The sequence below is a fragment of the Mirounga angustirostris genome, unplaced genomic scaffold, assembly GCF_029215605.1.
Source record: "Mirounga angustirostris isolate CCGP_5_RB_7025 unplaced genomic scaffold, mMirAng1.0.hap1 SCAF_1, whole genome shotgun sequence".
Classification (NCBI taxonomy): Eukaryota; Metazoa; Chordata; class Mammalia; order Carnivora; family Phocidae; genus Mirounga; species Mirounga angustirostris.
Window position 1 is genome coordinate 106,631,459 of NW_026991709.1, and position 26,576 is coordinate 106,658,034.

Sequence of the window (26,576 nt, forward strand, 5' to 3'; positions counted from 1 at the left end):
AGTAAAATTTTATTTCAATCATGAAGGCTTTTTACTGGCTTAAGACTGGTGAATCAATGCCTTAATGACTCTTTCCAGATCACCTTTCCCAACTTTGTCTTCTGGTCCTTGGAATCTTTGGGGGTGAATCCGAGGTTTCATTTGACAGTAATTTTTCTGAACACCAGTCTGTGTGTGTACTGTGTAACAGCTGAATGTGTTCTAATCTCTTTTGCAGTTGAAAGATGCATGAGCGTGATGCAGTCCGGGACACAGATGATCAAACTGAAACGTGGGACCAAAGGGCTAGTCCGGCTCTTTTACCTGGATGAGCATCGGACCCGCCTCCGATGGAGACCCTCTAGGAAGAGTGAGAAGGCAAAAAGTAAGACCAACCTTTGAATTCTTTGCTTGACTTGATATAGTAACACATGGGTTATATTTGCTGGGCTCTCTGGAAGTTTCAGATCTATGAAACTTTGATATTTTTGTAAGTTTTGGGGTCAGTTGCTAAAGGATGCGGACAGACTGAATAAGTAATGACCATTTTTGCCTTTTTAATTCCTTGGGAATTTTAATCCATAAAAGTTTTCTTGTCCATGAATGCTGTAAATGTTAACATTTCCCTTGTGGTGGAGACATGGTATCTGTTTTTAGTTGGGATATGAGGTTTTATAGCCTGAGGCCTTTTATTTATTTATTTTTTTAATAAAAGGTGAAGGGTATTATAAATCTAATGGACTTAAAAGCGTATTGCCATATTCTGAGCACAGGTAACTGATTAGTGAGTTAACTTTTAACGATATCAAGCAAAGAGCTTTGATCTGACCCCTACTTAAAGCCTCTCTCCCACACCTTGTACCTTCAGCACCAAGGTGGTGTTGGGTCCTGTGTAATGGCTCTCTCATCTCCTTCCTTCCTGTTTTCTTAGGAACCTCCCTGGTCTAGGGTCTCTTCACCTATCTGGCCTATTGAAAAGTCTCCTAACCAGTCTCTATTTTGCTAGTTTCTTCTGCTTTTGTCTGTTAAGATGCTTTCATCTTCAAGTAGCAGAAGACTTTGACTAAATTAGACTTACATGAAAAATAAATGTATCATCTCACATAACAAGAGACTCAGAGATTGGCAGGTCCAGGTGTGGGACATTGAGGCTTTAGTTCTGTTTTCCTCAGGGCTCTTGGCTCTCTCCCTTGTGTTGGCCCTGTAGTCAAGGCAGCAGTAACATGGTGCTTCCTTTTTAGGAGAGAGGAACCCCTTTCCAGAATTTTCTCTCAAAGCAGACTGCCCCATGTCTCCTTGGTTAGAACTGAGATATATTCCCATACCTAAATCAATCATAAGAGATAGGAATGGGGCCACCTCAATGGCTTAGACGTACCAAACTTGTCCTGGGCTGGGCCTCAGCTCATTTCTCTGTGATTCATGTGGGGAATGAGTTGATACCAGAAGAAAATCATGACTTTGCTACGAAGGCAGAGTGGAGGAGATGATGTATAGAGGCAATCAATGAGATTGCAGTACTTCTGATTCATGCTTAAAAACAAGCAAGCAAACAAATAAAATGTACTATTCTAATCGAAGTAATCATCCCTGCTAGTGCTGTTCTGATCCAAATCTGCAGTGTTGTTTCATTACCTAAATGATGCTCATCTCTGGTCTCTTATTCGAGGCTCTCTGTGATCCAGCCTCTACCTACCTTTCCAACTTTATCTCCTACCACTCTCTCTCTTGAGCTTTCCAGTCTAGCATAAGTGGCCTATTTAACGTCCCTGGAGTGGACCTCATGTTTCTGTATCTTATGCTTTTTCTTCTGGGATACCACCTTATTCCTCTCTACCTCTCTAAGCCCTGCTCGACCTTTACCATCCTGGCTTTCTTTCTGGAGATGCCAGTCACATTTAGTTATGCTACTCAGTTACCACCAAATGTTTTTTTCCTTCCAATTTTTAACTGTTGTCTTTATGCATAACTCTGAAGTTGGTTCCAGGTCTTTGTATGTTTTCCCTGTGCAAATATGTAAACTATAAATTTGATATATTCATAGTCTCCTTTTCTACCAGTCTTTTTGCCCTGATGTGTATATCGCTCTTCCTATCATAAATTTGAACATGTCCTGACTCAGTGCCTGGGAAGGCATTGTCCAGGCTGCCCAGGAAGGTAAAGTAGTATGTGGAGAAGGTTCCTAGCAGGAAATGACAGGGCTTGTCTTTCACATTTGAACTTAATACCACAATTCACAGACAGTGAATTTGTTCATGCTTTTTTTTTTTTTTTAGATTTATTTATTTATTTGAGAGAGAGAGAGAGAGAGTGTGCGAATGTGGGAAGCAGCAGAGGGAGAGGATCTTCAAGCAGACTTCCTGCTAAGTGCGGAGCCCAGTGCGGGGCTCGATCATATGACCCATGAGATCGTGACCTGAGCCGAGACCAAGAGTCAGGTGCTCAACCGACTGAGCCACCCAGGCATCCCTGTTCATGCTTATTTTTAGAATTTAAGATGATTTTGCCATTTTTTTCTAAATCCATTATACATATCTTCACCTGCCATGTAACTGTGTGTTTTACTTTCCTCACAGTACTTATTGACTCCATTTACAAAGTCACCGAAGGTCGGCAGTCTGAAATATTCCACAGACAAGCTGAAGGGCACTTTGATCCCAGCTGCTGCTTCACCATCTACCATGGTAACCACATGGAGTCTCTGGATCTCATCACGTCCAACCCTGAGGAGGCGCGCACCTGGATCACAGGCCTCAAGTACCTGATGGCCGGCATCAGTGATGAAGATTCCCTTGCCAAGCGACAGAGGACCCATGACCAATATCCTCCCTAGAATGTTAATTTTGAGCTCTGTGTGTGTCTGTGTGTGTATTAGACTGTGTTTTATTTTTTCCTATAATTTTGAGGCTTAAAGCTGCTTTCCTTTCTTTCCCTTTCTTTACCCCTAACACCTTTCTGCCCCCTCCTCCCTCTCACCCCAGGTAGATGAATGCATAGAACATACAGAAACAAACTTGCATGAACTCAGGAGCAGGCTTCTCCGGAGGAGACTGAATTTAGCTCCACAATCTGAGAGGTCTCCAAATGTAGCCTAAAGTTTCCTAAGAGAGATGAGGTAGCTGGGCAGGTGTTTATTTGGATTAGAGAAAATCCTGCTTTGTGATCAAATCAGTTTAGTTTAACAAGTACTTTTTGAGTTCTAATTACATATGAGGTATTAAGCTCCTTCCTGCTTTTTCTCTCTCTCTTTAATTTACAGTTTGGAAACTGATGGATATGGAAGGGGAAGTTGTTTTTTACTTCATACCATTTACCTTCTCTGAATTGTTCAAGAAACTAGGGACTCATCTGAGTCTCCTTGATTAAGCCCATTCTTGAGGTCCTGTAGTAATGACAAGATACTTAGTTAACATGCTTGGTCTGAAGGCACCTCTTCTGCTGGTATTGAGTGGCTCATGGGATATGGCCTTTGTGGCCTCAACTTCCTTATCTGTAAAGTGAAGGCAATAGAGTTGTTGACTGCTTTGGTTCCCTTTCCCCCCCCCCCCCCTTTTTTTTTTAAAGATTTTATTTATTTATTTATTTTTGAAAGAGAAAGAGAGAGCACAAGCAGGGGGAACAGCAAGCAGAGGGAGAAGCAGACTCCCCGCTGAGCAGGGAGCCCGATGCGGGGCTCAATCCCAGGACCCTGAATCGTGACCTGAGCTGAAGGCAGACACTTAACCGACTGAACCACCCAGGCGCCCCCTTTCTCACATTTTGAATGGTCTTAAAATACACGTGCCCCTGTCTATGAAGGAAATAGGACTACTTCCTTGCTGTCATTGGAATGTGTGCCCTAATTTTTTCCCCCAGAGTGGTGATAAATTTGTGCTGCCCTACTTATAATTCCTCATCCAGGGTATTGTTTGAGCAGAGTGGAAATATTCAGCCCATGAAAGGAATTTTGACAGTGTGAAGGTCTGAGCTGATGAGCCATGATGCTTTCATCAATATTCACAGCATGCAGATAAATGCATCTGGGATTCATAAGTGAACAGAACACAAACATAGAAACTAACTTTCTGTGCTTTATTCTGTTAATTTAGTTCTTAACTCCTTAACATTTGGTAAAAAACAAAAATACTGAATAAAATTGCTTTCTGGTATAAGCCGTGGACCTGTACTAACAGTGTCCTGAACTAAAGGAATATTCATTTTTCATGAACAGGAGATGTGAGATGGGGCAGTTCTCGGGCTGGTTGATCAGTGGCTCAGTGATGTCTTCGGAGACCCAGCTTCTGCCAGGCTCAGCCTGTCGGTGTGGTCCTTCAGCGGCTGCCCCTTCGTCAGACAGAGGTATAGCTGCTTCGGGTAGCAGCTCCAAAGGCAGCCCTGTTTAGAGGGGTCATAGTTTCTTCTCACAAACCTTTTTTTAAGAGCAAAGTAAATGCCCGCCCCCCCGCCCCCAGCCCAAGACTAAATCTCATCATTGGCCAGAATTGCTGTTAGAGGCCCATTCCTAAACCAGTCTTCAGCAAGATAAAGCAAGTAACATAATTGGAGCTCAGACTCTTGCACTCTTAAAAACTGAAAGGGTTTTTGTTTATGTGGGTTTCATCTATTGAAATTAGAAATTAAATCTGAGGGGCGCCTGGGTGGCTCAGTTGGTTAAGCGACTGCCTTCGGCTCAGGTCATGATCCTGGAGTCCCGGGATCGAGTCCCGCATCGGGCTCCCTGCTCGGCAGGGAGTCTGCTCCCTCTGACCCTCCTCCCTCTCATGCTCTCTGTCTGTCATTCTCTCTGTCTCAAATAAATAAATAAAATCTTTAAAAAAAAAAAAAAGAAATTAAATCTGAGAATTAAAAAAATACTCATTAATTCACTTAAAATTATAAACTATTACATGTTAACATATTTTTATGAAAACTTTTTCAAAACGAATTAGTGACAAAAAGTAGTGTTGCTTTCCTCTTTTGCAAGTCTCTTTAATATCTAGCTGAATAGAACACATATATTTTCCTACCTGCTTCTGCATTCAATCTGTATGTTGTATTGTTTTGGTAGAAATATGTGAGGAAAATTTAGCCTGACACAGATAAATGGTTGGAAAAGGGGGGCGGGGAACCTCATGGTTATGGGGATGCTTTGGATTATACTTTGGGGATGGCTGTACTAAGGCCAATCAAGATTCACCTTCTGCCTCCATTGGAGCATTTTTTTTTTTTTTTAATTTTTAATTTTTTATTAACATATAATGTATTATTTGTTTCAGGGCTATAGGTCTGTGATTCATCAGTCTTATACAATTCACAGCGCTCGCCATAGCACATACCCTCCCCAATGTCCATCACCCAGCCACCCCATTCCTCCCACCCCCCTCCACTCCAGCAACCCTCAGTTTGTTTCCTGAGATTAAGAGTCTCTTATGGTTTGTCTTCCTCTCTGGTTTAATCTTGTTTCATTTTTTCCTCCCTTCCCCTATGATCCTCTGGAATATTATGCAACCCTCAAAAAAATGAAATCTTGCCATTTACAATGACATGGATAGAACTAGAGGGTATTATGCTAAGGAAATAAGTCAATCAGAGAAAGACATGTATCATATAATCTCACTGATATGAGGAATTTGAGGAAATTGGAGCACATGGTTCTTGCATACCTGAACAAAACCGAGGTTTTTCAACAAGGAAGAAGGAAGGTAAATGGCTGGAGGGGAAGACAAGCAATTCTAGAAGTTGCTATCCTCACCCAGTTAACTAGGACAAGTTCGCAATGTTCCAGAGCTTTTAGCCACTTACATAAATGCCTCTCATAAGCCCTGCAGTAGACCAGTAAGAGCAATGGGCACTTTGTTGTTTTTTCTAACTGGTGGCAACATTTACCCCTTTATTAGATCTTCTAGTTACGTGAGCAGTGCATGCTCATTGCAGTAAGCCAAAGAATACAGAGCTACATAAAGAAAAGATCAGTCATCTTTATCCCTGTCTATGAATTTTGCACCTTCTCCTCCAAGGTTACTGATGTTAACAATTTGATACACACCCAGTTGGGTTGTCTGTTTTTCTGTTGTTGAGTTTTAAGAGTTTGTTATAATTCCTTATTAGTTACATGATTTGCAAATGTTTTCTTTCATTCTGTTGGTCTTTGTACCTTATTGATGGTGTCCTCGGTGCCCAGTATTTTGGAGTTTTCATGAAGTCCAATTTGTCTGTTTTTTCTTTGTCACCCCGTGCTTTAGTGTCATCCCAAGAAATCCTTGCCAGATCCCATGCTGTGAAGATTTTATTCTGTTTTCTGTTAAGAGTTTCACTGTTTTAGGTCTTACATTTATGTCCTTGATCCATTTGAATTAATTTTTATGGATGGTATTAGGTAATGATCCAACTTCATTCTTGTACATGTCAATATCCAAGCTTTCCAGGCCCATTTGTGGAAAAAAACTGTCTTTTTTTTAATTAAATGGTCTTGGCGGCCTTGTCAAAAATCATTTGACCATAGGTGTGAGGGTTTATTTCTGGGCTATTTTGTTCTATTGGTTTATATGTTTGTCTTCACGCTAATACAACACTGTTTTGATTACTGTAGCTTCAAGGTAAATTTTGAAATCAGGAAGTGTGAGTCTTCCAATTCTGTTCTTTTTCAAGATGGTTTGGCTAATCAGAGTTCCTTGATATTCTATATGAATTTTAGGATGGATTTTTTCTATTTCTGCAGAAAACGTCACTGGGATTTGGATAGAAATTGCATTGAATCTGTAAATTGGTTTGGGTAGTATTGACATTTTAACTAAATTGTCTTCCAGTCCATGAACATGGATTCCATTTAGTTATGTCTTCTTTAATTTCTTTCAGCAACGCTTTGTAGTTTTCACTGTGCAAGTTTTTGACCTCCTTTATTAATTCCTAAGTATTTTGTTATTTTGATGAGATTGTAAATGGAATTGTTTCTGTAATTCCTTCTCAGATTGTTAATGTTCATATATGGAAATGCAGCCAATTTCTGTGTGTTGACTTTGTGTCCTGCTACTTTGCTGAATTCATTTATTCTAACAGCTTTTTTATGGAGTTTTCAAGGTTTTCTATATATAAGATCATATCATCTGCAAATATAATTTTACTTCTTTCTGACTTAGATGCCTTTTCCTTCCTTCCTCCCTCCCTCCCTCCCTCCCTCCCTCCCTCCCTCCCTCCCTCCCTCCCTCCCTTCCTTCCTTCCTTCCTTCCTTCCTTCCTTCCTTCCTTCCTTCTTTCCTTCCTAATTGCTCTGGCTAAGACTTAGCACTGTGTTGAATCAAAGGGGTCAAAGCTGGCACCCTTGCCCTGTTCCTGATTATAGAGGAAAAGCTTTTAGTCTTTCACTATCGAATATGATATTTATTGTTTTTTTCATATGTATCTTTTATTATGTTGAGGTAGTTTTCTTTTATTCCTGTTGTGTTGAGTGCTTTTATCATGAAAAGGTGTTGAATTTTGTCAAATGCTTTTCTGCATCAATTGAGATGATCATGTGGGTTTTTTTTCCTTTCATTATGTTGATGTTGATCTATTTTCATATGTTGAACCATCAGTATATTCCAGGAATAAATCCCACTTGGTCACGTGTATAATTCCTTTAATATACTGCTGAATTTTATTTGCAAGTATCTTGTTGAGGATTTTGCACTACTGTTCATTGGCCTGTATATATTTTTTTTCTTGTGGTATCTTTGTCTGCGTTTGGTATCAGGGTAATGCTGGCCTCATAGAATGAGCTAGGAAATGTTCCCTCTTCAATTTTTTGAGAAGGTTTGGTGTTAGTTCTTTTAATGTTTAGTAGAATTCAGCGGAGCTATCAAGTTCAAGTATCAAATATCGAGTTTTCTTTGTTAAAAGATTTTTGGTTACTGATTGAAGCTCCTTACTGGTTATAGATCTAGTCACATTTTATTTTCTTTGTGATTTAGTCTCTGTAGGTTTTGTGTTTCTAGGATTTGTCCATTTCATTTAGGTTATCCACTTTGTTAGCATGCAATTTTTCATAGTACTCTCTTAAAATCCTTTTTATTTCTATAGAATTGGTAGTAATGTCCTCACTTTTGTTTCTGATTTTAGTAATTTGAATCTTTTCTCTTTTTTTGTTAATCCAGCTAGCTAAAGGTTTGCTAATGCTGTTGATCTTTTCAAAGAGCCTACTTCTGGTTTCATTGATTTTTCTCTGTTGCTTTTCTGTCTCTATTTCATTGCTCTTTCCTCTAATCTTTCTTATTTTCTTCCTTTTCTGCTAGCTTTGGATTTAGTTTGTCTTCTTTTTTTTTTCTAGTTCCTTAAGTTGTAAAGTTGATGGTTAATTTGAGATCGTTCTTGAATTTTATTTTTAGTCATTATTTTAAAAACTTATTTATTTTTAAATCAAAGTAGAGTTGAAATGCAATGTTATATTAGCTTCAGGTGTATTTTCTTTTTTGTTTGTTTGTTTGAATGTAAGCATTTGTAGCTGTAAATCTCCCCCTTAGCATTGCTCTCGTTTCATTCGTCTTTAAGTGTTTTATAATTTCCTTTATGATTTCTTCTTTGATCCATTGGTTGTTTAAAAGTATGTTGTTTAATTTCCAAATTTTGTGAATTTTCTAGTTTTCCTTGTTAATTGGTTTCTAACTTTATCTCATTGTGGTCAAAGAAGATACTTTGAATGATATCTATGTTTTAAACTTGGAGACTTAATTTATGGCCTCAAATATGATCTATCCTGGAAAATGTTCCATCTGCACTTGAGACGAATGTGTATGCTATTGTTGGTTAGAGTGTTCTGTTCATGTCTGTTAGACCTAATTGGTTGATTGTGGTGTTTGCATTCTCTGCTTCCTTATCTTCCATCTAGTTGTTCTATCCATGTTGTGAGTGGGGTATTGAATTCTCCAACTATTATGTAGAACTGTCTACATCTCCCTTCAATTCTATTAGTTTTTGCTTCATATATTTTGATTTGTCATCAGATGTATCATTGTTATAATCATTGTATCTTTGAACCTTTTATCAATATATAATGTTCTTATTTATCTCTTAAAAACTTTTTTTGATTTAAAGTTTATTTTGTCTGATATTAGAGCCACCTCTGTTCTCTTTTGGTTACTATTTGCATGGAATATCTTTTTCCATCATTTCACTCTCAATCTGTCCAGGTTTTCTGGATCTTAGTTGAGTCTCTTATAGTTGGACTCTTGTGTTTTTATCCATTCTGCCAATCTCTGTCTTTTGATTGGAGAGTTTAATCCATTTACATTTAAAGTACTTACTGATAAAGAGGGACTTATTTCTGTCATTGTGCTATTTGCTTTCTATATGCTTTATAGCTTTTTTGTCTCTTGTTTCCTGCATTACTTTTTTTGTTTAATTGATTTTTTTTTTGGTAGAGAAATTTTAAATTCCTTTCTCATGTCCTTTTATGTATAATTTATAGCTGTTTTCTTTATGGCTACCATGGGGATTATGTTTAACATCCCAAAGTTATAATATTCTAATATGAATTTACACCAGCTTAGCTCAATAGCTTTTTGAATCTGATTTTGTTTGCCCATACTTACTGGTCGTAGGAAGTTTTTGTGTTTGAATTAAGCAGGTTGACAGCTGAGGGATTTCACATTCTGAAAATCTGCTACCTGGAAAGCAAGTGTACCCCAGAACTGCACAGGGAACAATTTTATAAGAAATAGAGAAACAGTTGATGCTTGTGTCGGTGAGGAGAGAAAAGGAAAGAGGAAATTAATGAATAATAAAGAAGCAGCTGATGTCAAAAATAGGGAAAGTTATGTTGAATCAGGGAATGATTCTCATACAGATTTGTCAGAATTTGATAGGGTTTTAGATAATATTTTCATAACAGAATAACATCCTTGATTGGGCATACATTTAATTAAATTAGTTGAGGAGGACAGCTTTGGGATGTTCATTATTATTACATTTCAAATAGGCCTTTCAACTGTGAATGAATACTGAGAATAATGAATCTTCAGTGGCTGTATGAAAAAAAAAATCCATCCAGTGTAAAATGTAATTCAGGTTATTTCTGCAATATGGCTATGTTTCATGGAGGTAGATGCAGTACTCTTATCTATTACAAGCAATATAGTATTGTGTGTAAGGACTCAGACTGGCATCACACTGCCTGGCATTCAGCCCCAATTCTGCCATGTACTGTGTAACTTTGGATAAGTCGCTTAAACTCTTTTGCCTTAGAGTCTTTGTCTGTCACATGGTGATGATATTAATCATGGTGTGTGCCTTATGTAGTTTTGTGAAGATCAAATGAGTTGATATACACAGAGTGCTTAGAACACTGTTATTAAACACATAGTAAGCACTTATAAATAATAGCTACTATTTTTATTGCTAAAGAGAGGATTGTACTGACAAATTTTTTGCTTTCCTATTCAGATAGAGTCTGAAATCTCAGTGACCCCCGCCTGCAAGCCTCCCCATTTTTCTCCATCAGTCCATTCTCCTCCATGATTTCCCTGCCTTATCTCTTGACCCTACAAGGGAAATTATTACCTCTAGAAGGCTTTAGGCAGTCCCTTATGGATGTTGTGAACCAAAGGTTTACACCTTCCTTATGAATCAGGAACCCTGCAAACTGCAGCCTGTAGGGCACATCTGGCCTATTGCCTTTTTTGCATGTGCTCCTGAGCTAGGAATTGGTTTTCAATGGCTGAAAAAAAATCAAAAGAAGAGGAATATTTTGTGAAATTGTGAAAATTATATGAAATACAAATTTCAATGTCCATAAGTACAATTTTATTGGAACATAACCATGCCAATTAATTTCTGTGTTGCCTGTAGCCACTTTCATGTCACAGGGGCAGAATCGAATAGCTTGCAACTGAGACCTAATGGCTTACAAATCCTAAAATATTCACTATCAAGCCTTTTCCAGAAAAAATTTGCCCACCCCTACAGTAAATACTACCATTCAATGCTTTACATTTTCCTGTATTTTTTGATAGACAATTCTAGGCCATAACTTGTCATTCAGTTTTTCCTCTCCCAGTTTTTCTTTGCAGAATGATAGTTTCTCTTCTTAAACTTACCCTGTATAATGATGCGAATCATTAATTTAGAGCTTGCTTGGGCACTCCTATCTTAATTATGAAGAATAGCTTTAAGATATCAGAATACTTTTACCTGTAATTGTATTGTATACCATGTGTACTGTTACTGGAAGAGAATGGTTTTTCCTTTCATAGAATCTTAGAGTTGGAAGGGACTTCAAGGTCATCTAGTTGTGTTCAATGACATTATAGATGAAGAAAGGGAAGACCCAAGAAGTGACATAAGTGACCCTCTGTCACAGGGCCAGGCCAACAAAGAATCAGGACTAGTGTGCATTTCTCGGTCTGATTCTCCCTCTTTTATGTCTTACCAGTCCCAAATCCCCTAAACCAATTGTCAAGGTCAGCTTTGCATTGACACTGAAGGCCTTGCAGACACAGGCCCACCCTAAGGGTTTGTGTCAACAGAATACTCATCCTTAGGGTTTGCTTGTCTTTGCCTCTTCTCTGGAGAAGTCTTTGAGAGGCTTTGGTAAAGACGTATAAAATAAAAGGATGAGAATATTATCACTATTGGACTCATTTCATCACTTCTTTGACTCTGGCACAATACCTTGTTGGGCTCAGAGCAGTGTCCACAGGCAAAAGAAATAGAAAACAGAAAAAAAAATTACATTCAGGTACTTATTAATAATTGGCCCAAACGTTTCACTCTTTTGATTCTTCAGTTATTTTTACCTTCATCCTGGGTCACCTGTTAACTTCCAGGTGTCAGGTATAATGAGGTCCTACCTGAACTCCACAAGGAGAAATTGAATTAGAAAGAACTGGGCTGGTTATTTTCAAATATTATAAAGGGAACAAAATGTGAAATGAGGTATTTACAGTATGAAAATGACCTCTATATAAATTTAGAAGAAATAAGACTTTCTGGTTGTTTTTACTTCTTGAGGTAGTCTCCTACAACCATAATTTGAATCACCTAAGAAATGTAAATATTCTGTGTTATCACTGGGAGGACTGTTAATATTTTGGCTTTGAAGATCAGTTTGATGTCATCTGCTTGATAAGCAAATATTATTCATTTCCCCCTTTCTCTCACCTTACTCCCATTCTCCCATTTGTTGGTTTTAAACCTATACCTTTCCCTTACTTTGATTTTCTGGTTTCTTTCCACCATTTGTTTCTTTACTCTTCATTCCCCTTCAAATTTTGAAGCTCAGTTTGGTTTTCTAAATATACACACGATTCCTGCCTTCTGTAATTTACCTCCAACAACTATGAATCATCCATTTTTTAAAAATTTCAGTTCATCCACTGGTTACCATTTATTTTGCTTCCTTACTATGTAAAACAACCCAAGAGCCATTCCCCCTGAGGGTTTTTTAAAACCTCAATTCACCTGATGTAAATCTTTTGTATCTAAACTCCGCTTCATACCCTCAGTCACCTAATATCATACTGGCATTTTGAGGGTAACCTCCAGCATATCAGGCTTGCCCTGGAGTTAGAAGTTTGACACTATTAGGCAAGAACCTTCAAAACTGGTAATAGGAAGACGAACATAGTCTAGAGTTAGGCCTTCTGCACAGAAGACAAGAGTACTAGACCAGGTTGCCAAAAACCTGGATCTCTTACTAATTTATCCTTAATGAATTCTCTCTTCTCCTCTAGCTTTGTATCCTCATCTGAACAATGAGGAGGTTGAACTAGACAGTCTGAGTTTCTAAATGTAGGAGTGGGCCAAGGAAAGGGAACTGAAGACATTGTCTAGTGTGGGGTGTTGTGAAGGTAAAAATATACTAAATGGAAGGTCGCAGAGGAAGAAGATAAGGCCTAAATTTGGTATACTTGGGGTTTCATCACCTCATATTCCTTAACGGATTGGATAAGAATATGTGAGGTAAAGCAGCTCTCAAGAGAACATGGTTTGACTCTCCTTTTAAAGTGAAGGGAATCAGGGACAAGTGCCCATTCTCCTGTTGCTTGTGGTAACTATTGGCTCACTCGCCTGTGGATCGCAGGCAGGGCCTCCTCAAAAGACTTCCTTCTCAAGTTCCGTGTTTATGATAAATGTCCTTGTGAGTATTCTGTGAGAGAGCAGTTTTTATTTTGATGCAAAAAGTATTTTTCTTGACCTTTCTTCATGTGGGTGAAGCAGACCTTTGAGGAAGCTGATAAGAATGGTGACGGCTTACTGAATATTGAAGAGATACATCAACTGATGCACAAACTAAATGTCAATCTTCCCCGAAGAAAAGTGAGACAAATGTTTCAGGTACGTTTTCACAGTTGGGTTGGCCTTGTGTAAAATACGCGTTGGAAGTTACTGTTGTGCTTGGATATTTCAAAGGCTGTTTTGTTTTGTCGAGAGTTGATACTACCTGCTCCGTATTGTTGCATTTTTCTTTGATGAAAAGAGGTGTTTTGGGAAGGAAAAAAAGAAAAGCTTCCTGAACTTAACAATTTCACTTCCTAGGATGCTTTTTGTATTGTTGCTGTTTTCAGAGAGTAATTATACGCACTTTACCTGGCACTTAGATAATGGAGTAAACCTGATCAAGGCCCTTTGAGGGAGTGATAACATCTCATGTGCCTACCTCACAGAGCTCTTGTGAGGATCAGAATCAAGACTAGATAGCATGGGGCGCCTGGGTGGCTCAGTCGGTTAAGCCACTGCCTTCGGCTCAGGTCACGATCCTGGAGTCCCAGGATCGAGTCCCGCATCGGGCTCCCTGCTCGGCGGGGGGTCTGCTTCTCCCTCTGACCCTCCTCCCTCTCATGCTCTCTGTCTCTCATTCTCTCTCTCTCAAATAAATAAATAAATAAATCTTAAAAAAAAAAAGACTAGATAGCATGAGAAAACAGCACTTACTGAAGCCCTCAAGAGGCTCTGTTTCATTTCAGAGGAGTTAAGATTTAGAATCCATGATGCTTAGAAGTGCTGTATCACTCCTACTGTTTAGGGAACTCTCCAGAAGTTCATTCAACTGTCTGTTCGTATTAAATGAGATGCTCTTTCCCTGTTGGTCAGTCCTTGAGGAAAATCCTTGGGCCAAAACTTACTCTGTGGCCCCCAGCTGGGACTGTACCTAGTCCTCCATCGAAGGTGCAGAAGTGAGCTCTGTTGAGTGAGTGCAAAGACAATGTTGGATTACTAGTAATTGCTAATATCCCAATTTCAAAAGTGCTCTTATTTGGAGAGAAGTCATATGCACGATCCATGTTTTGCAATAATTTTCTATTCTAAGTGATTAGGTGACATTTTGTGCATGCAAAAATAAGCAGAGGGTGTGATATTTTCTGATGGTTAATGTTTTGTGCTGCTTTTGTTTTCTAACCATTTGTTCTTAGAGGCAGTAAGGGCAGAAATAATGTGAGGGATGAGGTGCAATGATGAATGGAAGGTGGAGGCTGGTTCCATTCTGTGACCTCTTACCGTGGTCCTGTCCTTGGGAAGCTCTTGGCTGGACATGGTTTGCAATGAGGGGGACTTGGTCACATTGCACTGGAGAACAACAGAAGAGAAAGGAAAGAAGGGGAAAGCATATGCTGTAGAAAGAACCCCAGAGATGGAGTGAGGAGCTTTGGAGGGGAAATGTATTGTCACAAATAGAGTGAACTGTCTTTCAACTATATGGAAGGGTTTGCCACATTCCTGGCACTCCCTGTGATATCTTACTTTTGTCCTGTTGTGAGCCCCACACTCCCAGCTATTCCTTTCCACAGAAAATGCTCATGGTACTGAAGAGGTAGCTTCTGATCAAATTAGACGGGCCACGCTTAAAGAGGAAAGGCAAAGCCTGTACCTACAAAAATAATGATGTGGGGGTACTTTTTGGAAGTTAGATAAGGGAGTAACATAAGATACTGATCTGTTTTTATTTATGCATTTTTCCCCTTCAGACACCTTTTATTTCTCATGCACTAAGCATTTTGCAGGGCAAACCAGGAAATGTTTATGTCAAATGTCTTATGCGTTCAAAGTGAATCCTTTAGATAAATTTTAAGAAAACATTAGGGGTCTCTTTTTGTGACCTTAGGTTTAAAGACTTATCAAGCCAGAAGTGTAGGATAAGGAGTAGGACCTGCTGGAGATCATTTCCACTGCAGGCTTTGTACCTAGCAGGGTTGTGGAAATGCTCTTTGTGGGAGTGATAGGACCAAAGGTCTTGGTATTATTTCAAGAACATTCTTCTTCTGGCTAATCGCTAGTGTAGACATTGAAGCCTTCCTAGAATTTTCTTTGCTTTTTTGTTGCAGAGCAAGATTCAACTAAAATTTTTTTCAAAGTAATCTTTTACGTTATGGATAGCTACTTTTAAAGTCTCTAGATGCTATTGTTTACATGTTGGAGTTTTACTGTTGTTAATTGTTTAGGCATTTATAAGGAAGTCTTGAAAAAGTTACTTCTCTGTATCTAGGGTTAGATACTTTGAAACAAAGTTATGGCAGAAATTTGAATATTAGACCCAGTTTCTTAAGACGCAGTGACTCTACAAACAAGCATCTCACACACCAAAAATGTGGATATTCTATAGACCATTCTCCTTCTACCTTTAAAAGGACAGAAGGCAATCAGCTCCACAATGAAACTGTGTGTTATTTAAATATTGGTTAAAGTGTGTGCTCATAATTATCCCAAGGTTAGTAAAATTTTTAAAAATATATTTTTCATGAGCACACTGACTTTCAAAGCTATGTTTAAAACCCTGTAGCAGCTGAATATATACATTCCAAAACCTGTGCAGTTCAAGATGCTATTCATTCCCTGTCAGTTTGGGTTCAGTTATAACTGTGTTCACATAAAATGAAGATCATGTAAATGGATTAGCTGCTCATTACATATTCCCAACAATTTTAGGGTTTTCTGACAAATTCAGCCAATCAGAAGGAAGATACATGTTGAAAGATTCTTGCTCAATATTACTAGAAACAAATAATTTCAACTAGAAATCAGTCCAGGTGGATTTTTCAGACTTCTGTGGAGGGAAAACAAGCAGGAGCAATAAACTACCTATGCCGAATTAAGAGAGATTCTGTTATACATAAAAATTATATTTGAATTACATACAATTCAGAACCTGGTTAGAGACTAGTATTTTCATAATGTGTTAAGTATTTTTTCTCTTTTGCTCATGATTTGTCTTGTCCATCATTTCTTTTTCTTTTTCCCTTTTTTTAAAGATTTTATTTATTTATTTGAGAGAGAGAGAATGAGCATGAGATGGGGGAGGGTCAGAGGGAGAAGATTCCCGCCGAACAGGGAGCCCGATGCGGGACTCGATCCCAGGACCCTGGGATCATGACCTGAGCCAAAGGCAGACGCTTAACGACTGAGCCACCCAGGCGCCCTTTCTCTAGCTTTTTGAGTTGAATTATTATCTGTTTTCAGTCTACCTTGCTTTCTAATAAATTGAAAACTTCATTTCCTTCTAATTACTGCTTTAACTCATCACAAAAATTTTAATATGTAGTGCAAGTGTTCACTTCTATGTCTCATTTCCTATTTAGAAATGTATTATGTTGTCTTCAGACTTTTTTTTTTAAGCTTTTTTTGTTGGTTTATAAATTTACTGTGATTAGAAAAATTGGTTTTTATAAGGTTGATTCTTTATAACATGAAACGTTTTTTGTGGCCTAATAAATAGTTAAATTGACCCACGTGTGCTTGAAAAGAATGTTTACCATTTGTGAAATGTGTTCTAGCCTTTTTATAGAAAATATTATTTCCCAGTACTGAATTTCCTATTTCAAATTCTCACACTGCCTTGGTTTTTCTCTGACTTTCAGGAAGCTGATACAGATGAGAATCAGGGAACTCTGACATTTGAAGAATTCTGTGTTTTTTACAAAATGATGTCACTGAGACGGGACCTTTATTTGTTGCTCTTGAGCTACAGTGACAAGAAAGATCACCTAACTGTGGAAGAACTGGCTCAGTTTTTGAAGGTGGAGCAAAAGGTATCATTGGACTGTTGGATTGAATGTTTACTTAAAAATACCTAAGAATATACAGGTTTCTTCTGGTGTTGGATATAGGTACACTTTATTTTTAGGATACAGGGGTAAATATCACAATTCCACAACAAGTCTTATGAGTTATTTATAACATGTTTCTAGCAGCTTTTATGAGGGAGTGATAAATTGAACACTCACATAATTTTTTAACTTAAATATGTTGACTATGGGTAAGCACATTTTTCCACAAAGTAATGGATATTAACTCATGTGTTTCATTTTAGATATAATGGCTATGTTTTCTTTATACTAATAATATAGGTAGGTATTTGTTAACTATGATGTAATTCTTAACTAGCAATATAGTAATTCATTGATAATTCTGATAGGAAATTGACATTGGATCATATCAGAAGACTAAGTAAATTAAGTCCTGATTAGCAAAGAGAACCCCTAAATGTATTTCAAATAAGAACTTTTTTTAAAAAAGATTTTATTTATTTATTTGAGAGAGAGAATGAGAGAGAGAGGGAACATGAGAGGGGGGAGGGTCAGAGGGAGAAGCAGACTCCCCCCTGAGTGTGGAGCCCGATGCGGAACTCGATCCTGGGACTCCGGGATCATGACCTGAGCCGAAGGCAGTCGCTTAACCAACTGAGCCACCCAGGCACCCTGAAATAAGAACTTTTAATTTTAATACTATGTAGTCTGAACTGTGGTCAACAAGGCTAGTCTTCTCATATATTTTTTTTAATATCGCCTGAAACTCTTTCTTACTGATGTAGAATAAATGAATTTTTTTTGTTTTTTTTAGCTTTATTGAGTTACATATGACTAAGATTGTATGTGTTTAAGGTGTACAATGTGAGGTTTTGATATAATGTGTACATTGTAAAATGATTACTACAATCAAGGTAACTAACATATCCATCACCTCACATACTTATGATTTTTGTGTGTGTGTGGTGAGAACACTTAAGATCAACTCTTAGCAAATTTCAAGTATATAATCTAGTATTATTAACTATGTTCACCATGCTGTACATTAGATTGCCAGAACTTATTCATCTTGCATAATTAAACCTTTGCACTCTTTGACCAACTTTCTCCCCTTCCCCCTCCAGGCCATGGCAACCAACCAGCATCTACTCTGCTTTTATGATTTTGACTTTTTAATTTTTTAGGATTTTGGTTATTTATTTGAGAGAGAGCGCACAAGCAGGGGGGAGGGGCAGAGGGAAAGAGAGAAGCAATCTCCCCGCTGAGCAGGGAGCCTGATGGGGCTTGATCCCAGGACCCTGAGATCATGACCTGAGCCGAAAGCAGACGCTTAACTGACTGAGCCGCCCAGGTGCCCCTATGATTTTGATTTTTTTAGATTCCACTTTATCAGTGAGATCATTTGTCTTTCTTTGTCATTTCATGTAGCATAATTTCCCCTGGCTTTTAAAGATGTCACAAATGGCAGGAATGATTTAATCAATCGTGCCTACATAATGGGACCTCTACCAAAGACCCTGCACCATGAGGTTTGGAGAGCTTCTGGGTTGGTGAATCTATACGGATGTACTGGAAAGGGGAAGGGGTGTACTGTGAGAGGGCATGGAAGCTCTGAACACATTCCCACATACTTGCCCCATGCATTTCGTCATTTGGCTGTTCATGAGTTGTATACTTTGTAGTAAACCAGTCCTAGTAAATAAAGCACTTTTCTGAGTTCTGTGAGTCATTCTAGTGAATTACGGGAACCGACAGGCTTTCTCCTTGACTAAACTCTTGACAGGCTCTTCTGAGTCCTTTTTTGACTAGGCCCTGTCATCGGGCCTTGTCTTCAAGCGTGCAGCTGTAGCAAGAATCCTGCTAAGTCTCTTTAACCAAAACCTGCATCTTTGATGCCTGATCACCTCAATATCTGATAAAATTCCTTATCTTTCACCATCTCCTAAGTGGTATCTGATCACTTTTTTTCCTTCAGCAAGAACCCTGTTAGGTAGGTTTAGCCAGAAATACCTCTTACCCCTGATGTTTCCTCCACTGACCCTGACCCAGCTCCTTGGGTATAAATCTCCCTTGTCCACCCTGTATTTGGAACTGAACCAGTACTATATACTGAGTTCTCTTTTCCCCTATTGTAATAGTTACTGATTAAAATCTGTTTTTATTGCTTTAAATACTGTCCCGTTCTGTTTTTTCTTTTTTTCTTTTAAAGATTTATTTATTTGAGTGAGAGAGAGTGTACGTGTGTGCACAAGTGGGTGGAGGGGCAGAGGGAGACAATCTTCAAGCACACTCCCTGCTGAGCATGGAGCCTGACAGCGGGACTGGATCTTAGGACCCAGGAGATCCTGACCTAAGCCGAAACCAAGAGTCAGATGCTCAACAGACTGAGCCACCCAGGTGTCCCATGGTCTGTTTTTTCTTTGATAGATCCCCCAGATTTGTAGTAGGCCAAGCAGAAATGCGTGTATCCTGAACACCTCATTTGCGGCTAGAATCTGAGGTGGAGCAGTCTATGGGATTGAACCCTTAACCTGTGGGGTCTAATGCTAAATCCACATAGTTAGCGTCAGAACTAAATTGCATTGTTGGGCACTCAGTGTTGGAGAATTGAAAACTTGGTTGGTGTCAGAAAAAGATACACTACATTTGGTAATGATTTACTTTACCCCATTCCACAGTCACATACATTTTAGGAATAACAGATTCAGATTTAATAAATTTTGGTGTTGCTTTCTTAAGGATTAAGTGTTAGCAAAATGTTTCTATCAAAATCTGTTATTTTAATTAGTTTGCTAATTTGGCAAAGGCAGAGATTCTCCATTAACAAAGTTAACTATAACACAGGTAGAACATGGGAATGAAGTAACAGAAGAATTTTTTTCCCTATGCCCTACCACATACATCTCTTCTCCTCTGTTTTCTGCCTTTATAACTACTTTTGTACTCCCACCTGGACAACTCTTTTAATACAGTAGAAAGAACATTAGACTGGGAGCCCAGAAGACCTACATTCCATACCCTACAGGCTTTATTGGTTGGAGAATCTTGGGCAGGTCATTCATTGTTTCTGAGCTTTTGTTTCCTAATCTATAAAAGGGAGCTGATATCTACCTTTCCTTTCCAATCTCACAGTGTCAAATTGAACATTGATTGTAATGATAAATGTGAAGGCCCTTTGACACAGATATTCAGAAGCACAGCAGTGTAACAGATTAAAATTACAATATTTAAAACCACTGACTTCAAATTCATTTGGACAAGTGGAATTAACCCAGTCCATTTGAATAACAATAGTGAACGTCACTTGCTAAGGGGCATGTGTTTCTTCCCTCCTTTTGGTTATATTGACATTCAACCAGTAAATTTTTGTTAGGGGAAACAGAAGCCAGGGCTCTATGACATCTGCCCCTGGCAGACGATTACCTGCATCTGGTTTAATTTTCTAAATTAGCTTGAAGCTACCTATGGGCATAATCTGAAAGATATTTTATGTTTTTATTTATTTATTTATTTTTATTTATTTATTTTTAAAGATTTTATTTATTTATTCATGACAGAGAGAGAGAGAGGCAGAGGGAGAAGCAGGCTCCCAAGGAGCAGGGAGCCCGATGCGGGACTCGATCCCGGGACCCTGGGATCATGACCTGAGCCGAAGGCAGACGCTTAACCATCTGAGCCACCCAGGCGCCCTATTTTTTGTTTTTTTTAAAGATTGTATTTATTTACTTGACAGAGAGAGTGAGCCAGCACAAGCAGAGGGAGCAGCAGAGGGAGAGGGAGAAGCAGGCTTCCCACTGGGCAGGGAGTCAGATGCGATGCGGGGCTTGATCCCAGGAACCCGGGATCATGACCTGGGCTGAAGGCAGATGCTTAACCGACTGAGCCACCCAGATGCCCCTGAAAGAAATTTTTCAAAAATTATCATACATCGGGCGCCTGGGTGGCTCAGTCGGTTAAGCCTCTGCCTTCGGCTTGGGTCATGATCCCGGGGTCCTGGGATCGAGTCCCACATCGGGCTCCCTGCTCGGCGGGAAGCCTGCTTCTCCCTCTCCCACTCCCCCTGCTTGTGTTTCCTCTCTCGCTGTGTCTCTCTCTGTCAAAAAAATAAATAAAATCTTAAAAAAAAAAAAAATCATACATCAAGATACAGAAGCCATAAAGGAAAATATTAATGTCTTGAAACTTTTAAGTTTCTGTGTAGTCCAATTTATCAAACACCATAAAATTAATGTCTAGCACAAACTAGGAAAATACTTGTAACATACAAAGGGAGAAACGGTGAAATTCCTTAATATGGAAAGTGCTGTCATAGATTGCTGAGGAAAAAAATGAATACCCAATAGACACATGGGCAAAACATTTGAAACATAAAAAATTTCATAAAAAATCAATAAGCCTATTGAAAAGTTCACCCTTCATTAGGAATTCAAATATATGAAATAAATGAAAAGACCATTTTTCACCCACTAAATTAGTAAAGGTTAAAAGAATACTATCAGACATGGTGTCTGTTTCTTACATTTCCAGTGAAGTTGTGGAATGGTATAAGTTTAATTATCAAATTAATTTGGGACAGTTTAATTATCAAATTTTATATAACTTATAAACCTTTGACCAATCTGTTTTACTTCTAGTAGTTCATTCTGAGGAAATAATTGTGTTCATAAAAAAAAAGATGTGAAATTATGCATTTCAGCATTCTTTAAAGTAGAGAAAAATTGGGCACAATCTAAATATGCAGCAAGAGAGTCATTAGTTAAGAGTTTTGTGGGATTTTGAGTTTTAAAATGGGATTTTCACAATGGAACAAATTGGAGGCAATTTGACGACTCATATGGCAGTAATTCATTCATTTTTGATAGCATAAGATTGGTGTATACACCAGAATATTCAACTTTTACAGATTTACTCAATTGTGAAATGAAGTATCACTGCTGGTCATATATGTTGTCAAAGATGATGTGAAATCAAATATTGGCCCACGGGTCAGATTTTTATTTCACTGAAGCTCTCTGAAACCTGAATTCATACCTTTGACAGGTCCAACTGCTGTTTGATTAGGTCTTTCATTTTTTTTTTTTTTAAGATTTTATTTATTTATTTATTTGACAGAGAGAGACACCGCGAGAGAGGGAACACAAGCAGGGGGAGTGGGAGAGGGAGAAGCAGGCTTCCCGCCAAGCAGGGTGCCCAATGCGGGGCTCGATCCCAGGACCCTGGGATCATGACCTGTGCCGAAGGCAGACGCTTAACGACTGAGCCACCCAGGCGCCCCAGTCTTTCATTTTTAAAACCTGGAGGTGCTAGGGGAAAATTCTCTCTGTCTTTTATATCCATGAAGAAGTGCCAGTTAAGAAGAAACCAGCTGGCTGACATTTCTCTTTCATTGCTTCCTTGCAACCACAAATAAAGATCACCAACATCCACAAGTGTGTGATTCCAAAGTACTAGGTCGGGTTGAGGTTTTTGGGTTTCATTTTTTCCTCCTGTGTTTGCCAAAAAGCAATCTATGTCTCCTCCAGATCTACTATCCATTTGCTGGCACTGGGGCGGAATGTGTTTTGTGTTCAGTGATTTTTCAGAGCTTTGGTTCGGGAGCGATAATTGGGTTTCATTCCCCTATCCCCCTGACAGCCTTTCTTAACAAGCCTCTACTTTCTTTCTATCCTTTTGTTTCTTGTGGCTCGAGGAGAGAGGAAGTGAAGGCAGGACAACTGAAGCATCCTTGCAGTCTGAGAAACCACCTAGCTGTTTACTGAGTGCAAAGGCTACACCTCCGTGGATAAATCAAAAGCAGATTTCTCTTCGTGCAGATTTCGCTTTCATCTGAAATATGCATATGGGTGGTTAATTCCAGGGAAATTTTCAGAGCTTTACTGATCTCATGCTAGAGGGCCTTCTTATTGTTACTTGTTTATCTGACATAGATCTATACATTATCTCATTGTGGTGCTTCTAACAGTTATCCCCTTTGTGTCTTTATTCTTTCTGCTAAAATAGTCCCTTGATTCTTCTGACCCAGTTACCAGCGTCACTGTGCCATCTCCCTTCATTATCTTTCACTGAATCCAGAATGATGTGGTGAGAGTCATGGTCATTCTAACCTTCTCTCTCTATAAGAAATAATTATAAACATTTCTTCGTTTATAACTACCCCTTTTGGTGCCAGTGTACCTCTATCTTTTTTTTTTTAAAGCATTTTCCTCATCATAAAAGCATTCCTTTAAGAGTCCTTTCTGAGTTTCTGTTTCATTTACTTAATTATTCACAGTTAATGCAATTGAGAGAGTTTTCAGAGTAATTGTATCTTGTAATATTTTTGCTGCCTTGAATATAGTTCCCAAATGACATTTTCTGTGAAGTAGTCATACATTCAAATGCTTTGAAATGTGTGGTTGAATATTAGGATGAGTTAGAGGTAGCCAGTTTGGGGAGGTAAATTGTTTCTTATTCAGCTGAAAACTGAAGGACCAGTCATTTAGAGATGCTCCTCCACTCCCTTCTGAAGTTACCCCAAGATACAGGAAAGAGACTTTTTTCTTCTGCGTAAGACTACAAGGACAAAGAGAACAGGGGAAGAGACAGGAACAACAAGATCTTGAAATTTGTCTGATCTAAAGGAGACCCCAGAGCACTGAAATTCAAGCCCACAGAGCAAGAAACACGAAGCAACTTCGTTCACTCAGCGGAATCCCGGAAAAGCTCAAGAATCAAAGTTACATGATGCCCTTGAAAATAGGAGATGAGGAGGGGTGACAAACACAAGCACTGGTTGGAAGTGGTGTTCTAGATCCTCTCTCCTACCTCTTGCAGCAGGGTAACTGTCCCTCCTCCAACCTGGCATAACAGTGGAAGTCAGAACCGGAGAAGGATGGCCCGGAAGGGTCTAGCTTGAGGCATCCCAGGCCCCCCTGAGTACTGGACATGTGGTCTGTGAAGATGGCTGCAGGAATTCCCCCATTCCTGTATGTGTGCCCCTTGTCAATATGACTTTCCTTCTCCTCCCATCAAGCAGTAGTCTCTTCTTTCCTGCCCCTTGAATCTGGGCTGGCTTTGGGATTTGGTTTGACTAATAGATTGTGGTAGAAATGATGAACAAGGAGCTTCTGGAAGCCCTGATGGTTCCACTCCTGCCCTGTTGGAACTGTGTGACTACCACATGAGGAAACCAGGCTAGTGTTTTTGAGGATGAGAGACTCCTCAGAGAAAGAGGCCCAGGACCAACAGCCGGCACCCACCGCAGGCATGTGAGTGAGGCCATCTTAGACCACCGAACTGTAGTCAGGCGACTGGGTGCCTATAGTCACTTGAACAACGCCTAGATGAAAACAGCAAAATAACTGTCCAGCCAAACCCAATCCCACTTGCCATCCTGCACAAATGTGATTTAAAAACAAACAAATGTGGTTGTTGTTTTAAGCTTCTAAGTTTTGGGTGGCTTGTTTCAGAGAAATAGGTAATGAGTTCAAGGACAAAGTGAACATCTGTGCATTGAAGTGGGAGAACCATAACCCTCTTCTAATAATCTGCTCCTATGTTTATATAGGGGAAATTACAGGTAGGAAATAGGAGAATATGACAAGCCATAGTGGGTTGGATAGTGGCCCCAGAAGATACGTCCCAAGTCCTAACTCCCAATACCTGTGAGTGTGACCTTATTTGGAAATAGGGTTTTTGTAGATGTAATTAAGTTAAGGATGTTGAGATGAGATCATTTTAAATTCAGGGTGGACCCTAAATCCAATGATGAGTGCTCTTAGAAATGCCAGAAAAGACAACCTAGACACACAGAAGAAGGCCACGGAGGCAGAGACTGAACTTACGAAGCCCCAAGCCAAGGAATGCCAAGGTTTGCCAGCACCCAGCAGATGCAAGGAGAGAGGCATGGAGCAGATTCTCCCTCAGGAGTCTCCAGAGGGAGTCGACCCTGCCGACACCTGGAGTTTGGACTTCTGGTCTCTAGAACTGTGAGAGAATACATTTCTAAGTTTGTGGTAATTTATTAACAGTAGGCCTAGGAAACTAATATACCAACCCCAGAAAAAAAACCCAGACCTGAAGATATTTACATCAGATATCTGATAAAATAGTACAGCCAGGGACTTCTACAGTGAAGCCCACCAGTCAATCAGCTCTGCTCAGGAATTACAGAGCTTCCAACTAATTTATTTTGATTTTAAATACATGTTTAAATAATTTAAAAAATGGGTTTTAAAAAGGCAAGTTTACCACATGTTTGAGGAAATCCTCTACCATAAGATACAGAGACCAAGGTAAAGACAGAGCATCAGGAAACTTGGAGGAAATAGAGGCAGCGCAGGGAAAAGGACATTTTTAAAACTGCCATTAATATCAGAGTTTTGCAACATGAGGCTGTAGCCATGAAGCCAGAGCAATACGCTCTGGGAAAAGATGGTTCAGAGGAGGAAAAGAGCAGAGAACGAAATTCAATAAATGGCTTGGGAGATAGTGAGAAAATTGCCCATAAAATAGAGCAAACACAAAGAAATGGAAAATAGAAAAGATAAGGAAATTAGGGGGTCGATCCAGAAGGTCCACTCTCTGAATAATCGGAGTTACAGAAAAAGATAAGAAATATAAGGGAGGAGAGGGCGCCTGGGTGGCTCAGTTGGTTAAGAAATATAAGGGAGGAAATTATAAAATAAATAATACAAAAAATGATTAGCATGGAAAGTTAGAACTCTCTAGGCTGGCAGGGCTACTGAGTGCCAAGTGCTGTGAATATAAGATCCACAGAGGGGCACCTGGGTGGCTCAGTCAGCTGAGCATCGGATTCTTGATTTCCCCGCAGGTCATGATCTCAGGGTTGTGAGATTGAGCCCAGGGTGGGCTCCGTGCTCAGTGGGGAGACTGCTAAGATTCTCTCTCTCTCTCTCTCCTCGCCCCTGTACCCCCTGACCCCGCCCCTCTCCCTCCCGCACTCTCTCTCTCAAAAAAAAAAAAAAGATCCACACAGAGACAAATCATAATGAGATTTCACAATGCCCTAAAAGTTTACATAAAGCAAGAGAGAGAGAGAAAAAAAAAGTTGATGCAATTAACAAGCAAAAACAGGTGCTTTCAAAGGACTGGAATCAGTATGGCATCAGACTTCTCAACAGCAACTCTGGAAACCAACAACATAGGAGCAACAATTTCTGACCTCGAATTTTCACCTGGCTAATCTGTCCACCGAGTGTGTGTGCAGAGTAAAACACACATAAGAACACAAAAACACATGCAAGAAATAAATAATTTGCTTTCTGGGCGTTCTCTGAGGAGCGTGAGGGGATGAAGTCAGAACAAAAGCTGATTGAAGTGCTGGAATCCCACCAGCCTGGAAGAAGAAGGACCTTTCTAGGGGATAAAGAGTTGGAGTTCATGGGTTATTTGTTGCCTTTGGTAACTGAGAGGCCATTAGAGTCACTAGGAAGAATTTATGAGGGAGACACTAGAAATTAACCAAATGGGTAGGCATTGCAGTAATTAACAGATTGGAAGAAATCCTGTAAGAAATACAATCATAGGGCTCCTGGGTGGCTCAGTCATTAAGCGTCTGCCTTCGGCTCAGGTCATGATCCCAGGGTTCTGGGATCGAGCCCCGCATCAGGCTCCCTGCTCAGCGGGAAG

The 26,576-nt window shown here is 39.3% G+C and overlaps 1 protein-coding gene across 1 annotated transcript in view; it reads left to right on the plus strand.

Annotated features, from left to right (window-relative positions):
• PLCH1 (phospholipase C eta 1) overlaps nucleotides 1-26,576 on the plus strand; it is a 104,944-nt gene that overhangs the window by 16,911 nt on the left and 61,457 nt on the right. Inside the window, exons 2-5 of the mRNA XM_064590611.1 lie at nucleotides 218-364; nucleotides 2,556-2,799; nucleotides 13,134-13,263; nucleotides 16,779-16,949. Coding sequence (XP_064446681.1) covers nucleotides 218-364; nucleotides 2,556-2,799; nucleotides 13,134-13,263; nucleotides 16,779-16,949 — 692 coding nt within the window. The remainder of the gene's footprint in view (nucleotides 1-217; nucleotides 365-2,555; nucleotides 2,800-13,133; nucleotides 13,264-16,778; nucleotides 16,950-26,576) is intronic.